This window comes from Nyctereutes procyonoides, unplaced genomic scaffold, assembly GCF_905146905.1.
Source record: "Nyctereutes procyonoides isolate TBG_1078 unplaced genomic scaffold, NYPRO_anot_genome, whole genome shotgun sequence".
NCBI lineage: Eukaryota > Metazoa > Chordata > Mammalia > Carnivora > Canidae > Nyctereutes > Nyctereutes procyonoides.
In genome coordinates this window covers 21,304-34,709 of record NW_026575099.1, presented here as the reverse complement: position 1 = coordinate 34,709, position 13,406 = coordinate 21,304, and the positions used below count along the sequence as shown (strand labels likewise).

Sequence of the window (13,406 nt, the reverse complement as noted above, 5' to 3'; positions counted from 1 at the left end):
AGGGACCCCATTTCCCTACTGTGTTCCCACTTTATGAGGCAAGTGTGAGGTTTGCATTGCACATGGTGGGGAATAAATTTGACCTTAAGCACCAAGCAGGTTAAACTTAGATGTCAGCATGTTAGGGGCCTCTGGGAAATGCCACTGCCCTGAATCTGAATTTTGTCCCTCAGTCCCATAGGGATTTAAGTTTGTTCTTAGATTCTCTTGGTTGGATGAAAGGAAGCATCTGGTCTTGTGGGAAGTTGCAACCCTTCTGCAGAAAGAGGGGCTGCTGTGAGTACCAGCTGTAGCTCCTTGTTTAGCAGCCAGAGAGTTTCTGGGTCACCTATCGGGCAATTTTTCTGATCTATACAATGTCTTTTATACTTTCTGTGACATCAAGAGCTACCCACAACCTGTTTCTATCCACATGCAAATACGGGCCTATGAATTCATTCAGTGAGCCAGCGCTTAAAGTCCACAAGAGCAATTCAGAAAGTTAAATACTGGCATCAGGTTGAAGCCTGCCCCCTGAAGTTGGAGTGGAGCAATTCAGAAATCAACAAAGCCCAGGTTTTCATGACCTATAAACTATCCATGCATGGGATGACATGAATTTTGGCATCTGCTAGCTAGGTGTTAAGAGGAGAAGTCACAATCTCTCACTTTATTGTTTGTTACTTCCTGAGTGCACAGCACTAAAAATAGAGATAAGGAGGGTGGGAAAGTAAAATTTGGTAATGATAGTGTCTTTGTTTGAAAAAAAGTATGTGCGTGTGTCTGTGTGTCTCTGTGTATGTATGTGTGTGTGATAGACTAAATAAAAAATTAGGGATTAAGACTGCTCTCATTTTAAAAAGAAGAACAACAACTGCTTTTCAAACAATTTTCAACAAACACACACACACACTCACAGACATGCACACGTACACACAAACACATACCTTTCCCAATACAAGGTATTTCTTTAAGTTAGGCCCAGTTGGATAAAATATATGAGTCAGCTTAAAATATATTCTAATTTAATTTTCAAAAGCTACTTGCTTCTCAGGATCCTCTTCCTCTCCGTCATTTCCATATACTACTTCAAACACTCCACTGATTAGTTATATAGAAGCAAACAATAAGGGAAATCACACACACAACTTCCTAGATACATTTAAGAGTGTATGATTCTATGGTCTTCATCAACATAATTTTGCTATCACAAGAATCTCTTGCCAAGGAAGAAAAAAGTTGAAAATAACTTTATTGCCTATTTCAGGAACTACCTTAAAGATCCATCAGCTCTACAATAAAAAGTACCAAATGACATTTTTCAACCACAGAATTTTGAAAATTTGTCTTACTGTTCTTGCATGGCTGTATCCACTAAACCTAAACCATTCTATCACTCTTATTTTTTTTACATCTTATTTATTTATTCATGAGAGACACAGACAGAGGCAGGGACATAGGCAGAAGCAGAAGCAGATGCACAGTAGGGAGCCCAACGTGAGACTCGATCACAGGACATGGGATCATGCCTGAAGAGAGGGCAGACCCTCAGCCACAGAGCCACCCAGGCGTCCCTCTATAAGTAATATTACCCAATTTTAATCACACACTCCCTCAACACTGAATGACCTTCTCTACACCAACTTCTACATCAGCCATGCCACTGTCAAGACTACTACGGCTCTTGGCAGATAGGGCTTTCCATGACACTTATTCAAAAAACTCAAGTATGCTTGTGCAGTGTTTGCCTGATAAGTGGGAAGTACAATACATGGGGAGCATAATCACTATGCCTAAACACCAAGGTGAGAGTAGCTTAATTCTTAAGGACAAATAGCTACACAACATTCTAAACCATACACACACTGAAGGACGACAGAAGCAAACTGAGAAATTATATACCAATCCACAGATTTAAATGTGCATGAACAAAGCAAAAATTTACATATTAATGTGCTAAGCAGGCAGACAGAGCAAATTCATTAAAGTACCACGGAAAACAGAAAACATAAAAGGAAATGCTTAATCACAGCACATGTAAAAATGTGATTAAAATGTTTTATTTTTTGATGCTTCTATGTATTTATTCATTAGATACACAGAGAAGAGGAGACACAGGAAGGGGGAAGGACAACAGAAACATGCCCTGAGCCTAAGGCAGACGCTCAGACGCTGAGCCTGCCAGGCTTCCCGGGACTATAATGTTTAACACCCATTTCTGTCTCAGCGCTTTCTCTGAGACACACCGTCCACTAAGGGTATGTCGGGGATGCATAGGAGTGATTGGGTGCTTGGAAAAACAGACGCTTCAAGCGTCATTTCTTCACGTCAGCAGACACCGTGCGGCGAGGCTCTGCATCACAGGCGGGAATGCCTCACCCCGGCCTGCACGCACACAATGCTGCGCGCACGCTCACCGCTGGGAGCCACCAGTGCGCGTGCGCCTTGCTCTGAGCAACCGTTGCCGGGCATGCGCATTGCTGCCCGCCATTCCGGGAGCGGTACTGAGATCGACTGGAGAGGGTCGCTTTCTCTCTGTCCTGAGCGTCCTCGCTACCTGACTTGAAGCGGTAGGTCCCCAAATCAGTCCTTCGGGGACCTTAAGTGTGAGCAAGTATGAGGGGAGAGCCGGTGGGCCTCGGGGTGGTCGGGGCAGTAGATCTGTGACGTGCTAACTACATACATGTAGGTTCTGAGGAGCTCTCGCCCTTCTCCTCACAGGCGTCATTGCACTCATCCTCGTGGTCGTGCCCGGGCAGGTGAGGACGGTGGGCTGAGGAGGGGAGACGGAGACGGGGTTCCTTAAGCCTGGGCGGGGGTGGGGGCGAGGCTTGGTCGAGCTATCGGAGTCCCGGCAACACCGGGAACTGCCGGCAGAGCACAGAGGCCGAGGTCCTCGGTGGGACCGTGGGTAGGGAACGGACCGGGCGGTGTAGAAAAGGCCAGGGAACAGGGAAGGCTGTGGGCTCGTAACTGGGTCCCCGACATTGGTAGTACACTGGGCAGAGAGAGGGTCAAGGCTTGCGGGGGGCGGTGGGTCTGTGTTGGGACTAGACAGACACCTGCCTTGACCGTGCCAAGACAGCCATAGGCACTATGCAAAGGACGGTTTCTTTCTCTGTGTTCCAGTAAAGCGGTATTGAAGGGTGGGAAATGAACCTCGTAAACGGGAATGTGATAAAAGCAGCGGTGACTGAGGTTTAAATTTCCGGCAGTGTTCTCTCCAGTGCCTTTAGTGTGGGGGAATCTAGCTGTGAGACTAAGCCTCGTGTTTTCTTTCGCCTGTCCTTAAGGTGATTTCTCGGCCAGCTTGGCTGATGTAGATGATCTTGCAGCCAGTACATTTGGTGTGACCACAGCGTGTACTGTATACTTACCCTTGGTTGGTTTTGAATGTATTTTCGAAGGAAAGATATCAAAACGTTTGGCCTTGGAAGTGGTATACCTCTCCGTTAGAGTATGTTTCCCAAATACCAAGATTCTACTTTCAGGGTGAAACATGAGTGGCCGTGTGAGATCCAGATCCAGATCCAAACAAGGAAGAGAGGATCGAGGATCTGCCCAGCCAGCTGCGGGTGTGGTTGTGAGTACTGCCATATTTGATGTTTCCCATTACCACACATCGCATTCTCTGGAAATTTTGATGAGCTACAAACGTACCGATACAGCGATAAGAGCTCCTCGGCTGATAAAGGGAGGGAGACTCTGAACCCGAAGGATTCCATATTTGTGCTGCCCGTGGTGGAAATACACGCTGTGACTTCTTGGTCATGTTTATTAACAACAGATTGCACCTGTCCGCCCCAGCAGAGTTTACAGTAGCCTCCGAAGTGGTTGGGGGTACCTCTTCTTGAGTACCCGCTGTGTGGGAAGAGAAACTTTTAAGAATAAGTCTAGAGAATCGTGTCTGGGGACTGCCTTTATACTTACTCATTATCTGCCCTAAAAGTGTGTAATGTATATTTTATACTGTTGGCATGTGTTAACGACACAACTATTTATTTGTATGCAGACACCGCCCCCCACACAGGCCGAGCAGCTGAAACCAAAGGAGAAACCAACTAAGACTCAGGATATTATACCTGATCAAGGGAAAGAAGTTGAAGGAGCACCTGTTATTCAAGGTGAAGGGAAAGGGAAGAACAGTGCTTATGGGGGCGGGGCGTGTATGTGTGCATCATGCATTATGACATAACCAGGCCAGGAGGAAGGAAAACATTCCAGGAGAACCTCGGTCATTTCCGAAAAAATGGATTGAAATGGGAAGAGGAGAGTACGGTTTACAGCTTCATGCAGTCCTTCCCGGTACTGAATTTCCCCTTCGTCCTCAAGATTTGATCAGTGTCCTTGAAAACAGTCTTCTAAATTACAGGACACTGTTTAACTACAAAGGCATACATCGATTCACTAGTCTAATTTGTTCCTAGAACATTCTGAGGTGCCCTTTTCATTCATTTCATCGAAAGCATAAGCAGCTTTTAACAGTATGTGCGGAGTGCCAAGTCAACATACCTTCTAACATGTGGAGCTAAACCGATTTGCTTTAGGGATGGTAGCTCCATTTGAAAAAGGAGAAAACGAAGGCTCGGGGACTGTGCTTTGCTAAAGACTGCTTGGCACACGGAGACATAATTCAGATTACATTACGGGGTTTGTGTTCCTGGGGGACCCGGCTAGCTCAGTCGGTAGAGCATGTGACTCTTGAACCCGGGGTCGAGAGCTGAAGCCCCACATTGGGTGTAGAGATTACTTAAAAGAAGAATTCATATTGTGGTTGTACTTCTTTTTTTTTTTTAAAGTCTCAATACTTTTGAATTTTATTTTATTTTTTTATAAATTAATTTTTATTGGTGTTCAATTTACCAACATACAGAATAACACCCAGTGCTCATCCCGTCAAGTGTCCCCCTCCGTGCCCGTCACCCATTCACCCCCACCCCCCGCCCTCCTCCCCTTCCACCACCCCTAGTTCGTTTCCCAGAGTTAGGAGTCTTTATGTTCTGTGTCCCTTTCTGATATCTCCCACACATTTCTTCTCCCTTCCCTTATATTCCCCTTCACTATTATTCATATTCCCCAAATGAGTGAGAACATACACTGTTTGTCCTTCTCCGATTGACTTACTTCACTCAGCATAATACCCTCCAGTTCCATCCACGTTGAAGCAAATGGTGGGTATTTGTTGTTTCTAATGGCTGAGTAATATTCCATTGTATACATAAACCACATCTTCTTTATCCATTCATCTTTCGATGGACACCGAGGCTCCTTCCACAGTTTGGCTATTGTGGACATGGCTGCTAGAAACATCGGGGTGCAGGTGCCCCGGCGTTTCATTGCATCTGAATCTTCGGGGTAAATCCCTAACAGTGCAATTGCTGGGTCGTAGGGCAGGTCTATTTTTAATTCTTTGAGGAACCTCCACACAGTTTTCCAGAGTGGCTGCACCAGTTCACATTCTCACCAACAGTGTAAGAGGGTTCCCTTTTCTCCACATCCTCTCCAACATTTGTTGTTTCCTGCCTTATTAATTTTCCCCATTCTCACTGGTGTGAGGTGGTATCTCATTGTGGTTTTGATTTGTATTTCCCTGATGGCAAGTGATGCAGAGCATTTTCTCATGTGCATGTTGGCCATGTCTATGTCTTCCTCTGTGAGATTTCTCTTCATGTCTTTTACCCATTTCATGATTGGATTGTTTGTTTCTTTGGTGTTGAGTTTAATAAGTTCTTTATAGATCTTGGAAACTAGCCCTTTATCTGATACGTCATTTGCAAATATCTTCTCCCATTCTGTAGGTTGTCTTTGAGTTTTGTTGACTGTATCCTTTGCTGTGCAAAAGCTTCTTATCTTGATGAAGTCCCAATAGTTCATTTTTGCTTTTGTTTCTTTTGTTTTCGTGGATGTATCTTGCAAGAAGTTACTGTGGCCAAGTTCAAAAAGGGTGTTGCCTGTGTTCTCCTCTAGGATTTTGATGGAGTCTTGTCTCACATTTAAATCTTTCATCCATTTTGAGTTTATCTTTGTGTATGGTGCAAGAGAGTGGTCTAGTTTCATTCTTCTGCATGTGGATGTCCAGTTTTCCCAGCACCATTTATTGAAGAGACTGTCTTTCTTCCAGTGGATCGTCTTTCCACAATCAATGTGATTCATCATATCAGTAAGAGAAAAACCAAGAACCATATGATCCTCTCATTAGATGCAGAGAAAGCATTTGACAAAATACAGCATCCATTCCTGATCAAAACTCTTCAGAGTGTAGGGATAGAGGGAACTTTCCTCGATATCTTAAAAGCCATCTACGAAAAGCCCACAGGAAATATCATTCTCAATGGGGAAGCACTGGGAGCCTTTCCCCTAAGATCAGGAACCATACAGGGATGTCCACTCTCACCACTGCTATTCAACATAGTATTGGAAGTCCTAGCCTCAGCAATCAGACAACAAAAAGACATTAAAGGCATTCAAATTGGCAAAGAAGAAGTCAAACTCTCCCTCTTCGCCGATGACATGATACTCTACATAGAAAACCCAAAAGCCTCCACCCCAAGATTGCTAGAACTCATACAGCAATTTGGTAGCGTGGCAGGATACAAAATCAATGCCCAGAAATCAATGGCATTCTTATACACTAACAATGAGACTGAAGAAAGAGAAATTAAGGAGTCAATCCCATTTACAATTGCACCCAAAAGCATAAGATACCTAGGAATAAACCTAACCAAAGAGGTAAAGGATCTATACCCTAAAAACTATAGAACACTTCTGAAAGAAATTGAGGAAGACACAAAGAGATGGAAAAATATTCCATGCTCATGGATTGGCAGAATTAATATTGTGAAAATGTCAATGTTACCCAGGGCAATTTACACGTATAATGCAATCCCTATCAAAATACCATGGACTTTCTTCAGAGACTTAGAACAAATTATTTTAAGATTTGTGTGGAATCAGAAAAGACCCCAAACAGCCAGGGGAATTTTAAAAAAAAGAAAACCATATCTGGGGGCATCGCAATGCCAGATTTCAGGTTGTACTACAAAGCTGTGTTCATCAAGGCAGTGTGGTACTGGCACAAAAACAGACATATAGATCAATGGAACAGAACAGAGAACCCAGAAGTGGACCCTGAACTTTATGCTCAACTAATATGCGATAAAGGAGGAAAGACGATCCACTAGAAGAAAGACAGTCTCTTCAATAAATGGTGCTGGGAAAATTGGACATCCACATGCAGAAGAATGAAACTGGACCACTCTCTTGCACCATACACAAAGATAAACTCAAAATAGATGAAAGATCTAAATGTGAGACAAGATTCCATCAAAATCCCAGAGGAGAACTCAGGCAACACCCTTTTTGAACTTGGCCACAGTAACCGGAGAAGGACAAACGGTGTATGTTCTCATTCATTTGGGGAATATGAATAATAGCGAAAGGGAATATAAGGGAAGGGAGAAGAAATGTGTGAGAAATATCAGAAAGGGAGACAGAACATAAAGACTTCTAACTCTGGGAAATGAACTAGGGGTGGTGGAGGGGGAGGAGGGTGGGGGGTGGGGGTGAATGGGTGACGGGCACTGGGGGGTACACTTGACGGGATGAGCACTGGGTGTTATTCTGTATGTTGGTAAATTGAACACTAATAAAAATTAATTTATAAAAAAAATAAAAATAAAAATAAAAATAAAAATAAAAAAAAAATAAAAAAAAAAAAAAAAAAAAGAAAAGACCCCGAATAGCCAGGGGAATTTTAAAAAAGAAAACCATAGCTGGGGGCATCACAATGCCAGATTTCAGGTTGTACTACAAAGCTGTGGTCATCAAGACAGTGTGGTACTGGCACAAAAACAGACACATAGACCAATGGAACAGAATAGAGAATCCAGAAATGGACCCTGAACTTTATGTGGTTGTACTTCTCTAAAAACTTTTTTTCTTTTTTAAAGATTTGTGCCCTTCCTACCACCTGTGCTGTCGTACAAACAAGTGAGCTGTTTTGTATGAAACGCTTACTACTCAGATGTGCCTGTACTGTAAATTACCTTAATACTGGCACAGGAATAAATCCAGTTCAGTGGAGCAAGAGAGAGATTCCAGAAAAAGAGATTCAATCAGGGATGGCCACTAGTTGATTCATCGTTTGATACGGTTTGTTTGGTCAGAGCTGGCTCATTCAGGAAAGTGGCATCAGGGTCACTATATTAGTATGATTTTTAAGCAGCTTTAAAAGGTGTTTAGATATTTGTAGGCTTAGGAAAACCCAAAGTATCCTAAAATGAACATGAAACAAGAAATGAATCTCTTCCAAATACAGCGTTTTCATCAAATACATGTAGTGAATTATTGACATCATTCAGGCCATGGGTTATTTGAGGAATTCGATGTTAAGAGGTTTCTACAGTACAACTAACAACAAAGTCCATCAAATTCTTTCAGTCCGATTTCCTTTATTCTCACAGCAAGGGAGAAGTGTTACTGTTCATGATGAACATTTTCCCCCTCTCTTAAGAAACTCTTCTATACGTGACTCCTTTATCGTAAGTTACATAGAGGGACTTTGCGCTCTTAACTACTTAAATTTGACAAAATAACTTGCAGGTCGTTCCAATAGGGAGTGGGTGTCACTGGTACAGGGTTTGTTACAGGCCCACAAATGCACTCACAGCTAATCCTTCAGAAAATGACATTTTACTCTTAATGAAACTTTATGCGTGGTGTAGACCTGATTTCTTAAATAGCTGATGTTCTATTCTTAGTACACTATGGTAATAAAAAGGACATGCAGTGCATCGGGCTTTCTCTTTAGATGAAAGCGTTTTTTGTAATACAGGAACACGAAGATATGAAAGCCATTTTCCCATCACATTTCTTTTATCACACTAGCCTATCGGCTTTTATTTATTGATATTTTACAAGTCGATTTACCTTTGTTTTCTAAGGATCTGAGCCGGAAGCCGATGTCCAGGAACTGCTCGAGACCAAAGCGGGGGACATCACTGAAGTCGACCCTGATGTCAAGGGGACAAGTCTGCCAACTGTGGAGCCCAGTAAAATGCCGGAAGCAGGTATGTTATCCATTGACAACGCAGATCAGGAGGGTCTTTTCCTGAATATTACATCTTTCATTATGTACATCTCAATTTAGTGATCCACGAATAACAGAGTTTACGTATGAAGATACTTTCACAAGTAGTTCAAACCCTACCGTCCTGATGGCTTTACACACTGCTAGATACAGAAACAAATTGGGTCAAAGCCTTACTAAATCATAACTACAAAAGCATTTTTTTAGTATAAATACTTCAACAAACAGCTAATAATATTCACATCCTTCTGTAAGTTCTGTCTTTATTACATGCAAAATGCGTTTGGAATAAATAGTAGGTTGTATAAAACATGCTGAGGCACTGAAGTAGGTTCTGTGATGAGCTTTAATATAACTCGTGTGATTCTGGGAGATTCCCTTAATTTCTGAACCTATATACACCTATACCTATATATATATATATAAGTGTATGTATGTATGTATGTATACATATGTAGTGAATTCATATCAGATCTATTGTACTCATTTTTAATGCTGATGTTTGTAGTCTGTGGTTCTGTTGATTACCATACAGAGATACAAAGATGTTCCACTTGCATGATTTATTTATCATCAGATAACATCTTCCTTAAATTTTAACATCTGAATTGAGACTTGACTGCCACTAAGAACAGCAAACCACGCTGCTTGATGTTTGTTTTTCCCTATGGAGACCTGGGTACTTATTATTTCCTTTTCACCCAAATTTTTACTTAATAATTCTAGTTAGTTAACATATAGTGTAACTTTGGCTTCTTGGGAGTAGAATTTAGTGATTCATCACTTACATATAACACCCAGTGCTCATCAGAACAAGTGCCCTCCTTAATACCCGTCAGTCATTTAGCCCATCTCAACTCCTCCATCAACCCTCAATTAGATCGCTGTCATTAAGCCTCTCGTGGTTTGCTTCCCTCTCTCTCTTTTTTTTTTTCCCCTTCCCATACGTTCATCTCTTCTGTTTCTTAAATTCCACCGAAGAGTGAAATCATATGTGTCTTGTCTGGCTCATTTCACTTAGCATAATATGCTCTAGTTCCATCCACTTCGTTGCATATGGCAAGATTTCATTCATTTTGACGGCTGAGAAATCATATGTATTTCCACATATAATTCCATATAATTCCATATATATGTGAAAGGTTTCTCAGCCGTCAAAATGAACATACATGCTATACACACACAAACACTCCACCTCTTTTATCTCCGTTTACCAGGCAGTGGACATTTGGGGTCTTTCCATACTTGGACTATTGTTGATAATGCTGCTGTAAGTATTGGGGTGCATGTACCCCTTTGAATCTTGAGTATCTGTGTCCCTTGGGTAAATACCCCATAGTGCAACTGCCGGGTCATAATACAGTATTTCTGTTTCTAACTTGTTCAGGGACCTCCATACTCTTTTTCAGAGCGGCTATACCAGTTTGCGTTTGCACCAACAGTACAAGAGGGTTCTCCTTTCTCCACATCCTGGCCAACATCTGTTGTTTCCTGTGTTGTTAATTTTACTCATTCTGGTGGGTGTGAAGTGTGTGACTATATAACCCATTAGACAAACTGGAACGCTGTCAAGGCCAGGGGTTACCCCCACTTAATCAGTGACATAAGGGACAACCTAGCTGAAAGAAGCAGTTTTCCACTTAACCATAACAGAAAAATATACATGTAGTACTAGTCTCTCTAATAACATCACTTAAGCGGTAACAAACTTGGCATTATTGCTTCAGCTTTCATATGTTCGGGATATTATTTCAATTTGAAGCGTTTACATGATAGTCGTAAAACTGTTTTTCGGTTTTTTGCATGTTTGCAATGTTTTGTAAAACCACAATCAGATTTTGCTTGCTTTCCATTTAAAACTACCTTTTAACAGGCTCGTTTCATTTTGTGTGTTCTGAGCTTCAACTGTCTTTTTGTTTCCTTGCACCAAGAGAAAGTGTGGTGTGTTCAAAACATATTGGTAAAATACATGCTTGGAATTCTCTTATACAATTAAAACTAGAGTGTCTTTCGTGTACTATTAATTTGCTCTAAATGCAGTTTTGCTGAGTAATGTGTCCTACTGTTTGTCTATCTTACAGGTGAAGGACAGCCCCAGATTTAAACGAGGACAGGCTGAAACCATGCAGACTCCACTTGTGTAGGGTCCTTCAGTGTTGGAATTCTCTCAATAAAGTTTTCCAAACTTCTCTCGAGAGAATCTTTGACATCTGTTGTTAAACATTATCGTAAGTTAAGAGGCGCGTGGGTGGCTCAGTCAGTTAAGCAGCTGATTCTTGGTTTCAGCTCAAGTCATGATCTCATGGGCCCTGGGATGAAGTCCGTGGCTGGGCTCATGCTCTGTGGGGAGTCTACTTGAAAGATTCTCTCCCCCTGCCCCTTGTCACGCACATTCTCTCTCTCTCTCTCTCTCACTCTCTCTCTCTCTCTCTCTCTCTCTGACAAATAGATCCATAAGTCTTTAAAGAAAAACTTAGTAGGGCCCTTGGGAGGCTCAGTGGTTGAGCATCTGCCTTTGGCTCAGGTCATGATCCTGGGGTCCTGGATCAATACCAACAGTTTGTTTCTGTCATTTTAAACGTTATCCGTTTTCTGGTGTGTGTGTTTTTTTTTTTTTGTTAATCACATTACAGCTTTGGAAGACCCTTCCAGTACAATGTTGAAAAGAACTGGTAACAACGGACAGCCTTGTCTTCCTCCAGATAGGAATTGGAATTAGAAAAATTTTACGATTTTACTATATTTACTGTGAAGTAAAGGAAGTTCCATGCTTATTTTCATTTCCTAAGAATATTTCTATTGAATATATGTTGCCTTTCATCAAACACTTACAGTACCTTTATTCAGGTGATCAGAGGATTTTTACCTTCATTGATCTGCTAATGTGATAAATTACATACATATTGTCTTATGTTTAAGCCAACCATACATTACTGGGAGGGGCTGGCCATGATATCTTTCTGAATAATCCACATTTGAATAATCTGTTTAGAATTTTTGTGACTGTCCCCATGAATGTCATTAGCGTGTACTTTTATATACTGTTTTGGATTTTGGTATCAAGGATATACTAGCTTCCATAAATGAATTGCTATATAAAACTCTTCTTTCTGTTGTCTGCAACTGAAGACCCTGAAAGTCTGTGAGCAATGTAGGACTAGACTTTCCCATGTTCAGCTGTGTCTGGATTGTGTCTCTTCTCTGGACTTGGACCCTTCCTAGATGGCAGGTGACTGAAGGGGCACCTCCAGGTTCCTATCCTTTCAAATTTTGTGAGGTGCCCATCTTCCCTGCAAGACACCTCTAATGATGCCGTCACTCCCAAAAGCGACCTGCTCCAGTTTCTGAACGGTTACTAGTTTTCTATACCCAGAGAGTTAAAAGTCATGGCTCTGTTAACTAGATTATTTTGATCTGTGCTGTATAATCAATAGCTGGCCAACCGTGACTTGCATACAGTTCATGACAATAGATCCTTCCTTTCTCTTAAGATTTTATTTATTTATTCATGAGCGACAGAGAGGCAGAGGCATAGGCATAGGCAGAGGGAAGAAGCTGGCTCTCCCCAGGGAGCCCGATACGGAACTCCATCCCAGGACCCCAGGATCATGACTTGAGCCAAAGGCGGACAGACGTAGACGCTCAACCACTGAGCCACTCAGGTTCCCCGGCAATAGATCCTTCTGTTGAGCTTCTCTAATAACCAGATTTAGTGTTAAAACTCCTATTTATAGGGTGAGTACTATATGTTAGCCACTTCTTTCTCCTGGGTTCGATGCATCTGTACTCTCATTGAATCTTCACAAAAAGGTGTGTCACAGTATACCCAAAACTTACATCTGACTCTAATAAGATTTTGGCATTTGGTTCTAAGTTAGAAGCCCTTGCTCTTTCTTAAAGAAAATATTTCTGAAAATGCTGGCCCGGAAAACTGACAGTGTACATGATGATTACACTGGTAACCTGACGTTTACATTAAAAACTTATGCTAATTTCTTTTTATTGGTCAAGGTGAAAGGGTTTTGTTTTGTTTTGTTTTGTTTTGTGGTGTTTTTTTTGACATGAAGGGTTTTATCCTTCTTTTGGAGGAAAGGTTTCCCAAAATACGATAACAGATGTCACATGGGTTTTCAGATGAAATTGTTGATACAGAAATAACCACTTAGATTTTTTTTAAGTATGAGATCAGATAATATAAGCATTTAAAATTTTGAGATACTAACAATCATCTTCCTGTGCCATAGAAAGATACAACTCCAAGACGATAGCTATTTGGAACAGTCTATACAGAGATAACTGATGTTACAAGCCCTATGGCAAAAGAAAAAAGAAAAAAAAC

The 13,406-nt window shown here is 41.5% G+C and overlaps 1 protein-coding gene across 2 annotated transcripts; it reads left to right on the top strand.

The window, feature by feature from the left end:
* The first annotated feature begins 2,471 nt into the window (after positions 1 to 2,471).
* LOC129514761 (P antigen family member 3-like) lies at positions 2,472 to 11,243 on the top strand. Of its 2 annotated transcripts, XM_055333470.1 has the most exons (6): positions 2,484 to 2,549; positions 2,701 to 2,738; positions 3,471 to 3,562; positions 3,992 to 4,103; positions 8,922 to 9,047; positions 11,149 to 11,243. In XM_055333470.1, the coding sequence occupies exons 3-6, from the start codon at positions 3,479 to 3,481 to the stop codon at positions 11,169 to 11,171; spliced, it is 345 nt and encodes a 114-aa protein (XP_055189445.1). In that variant the 5' UTR covers positions 2,484 to 2,549; positions 2,701 to 2,738; positions 3,471 to 3,478; the 3' UTR covers positions 11,172 to 11,243. The 2 variants fall into 2 exon arrangements, with proteins under 2 accessions (XP_055189446.1, XP_055189445.1); XM_055333471.1 differs by lacking the exon at positions 2,701 to 2,738 and having other exon boundaries at positions 2,472 to 2,549.
* Positions 11,244 to 13,406: the final 2,163 nt, after the last annotated feature.

Bases quoted from the DNA above. Each gene is read 5' to 3' on its own strand.
- LOC129514761 (XM_055333471.1), top strand. From the start codon at position 3,479: ATGAGTGGCCGTGTGAGATCCAGATCCAGATCCAAACAAGGAAGAGAG. The intron at 3,563-3,991 runs GTGAGTACTGCC...ATTTGTATGCAG, and splicing joins AGCCAGCTGCGGGTGTGGTT to ACACCGCCCCCCACACAGGC. The intron at 4,104-8,921 runs GTGAAGGGAAAG...TTGTTTTCTAAG, and splicing joins AGGAGCACCTGTTATTCAAG to GATCTGAGCCGGAAGCCGAT.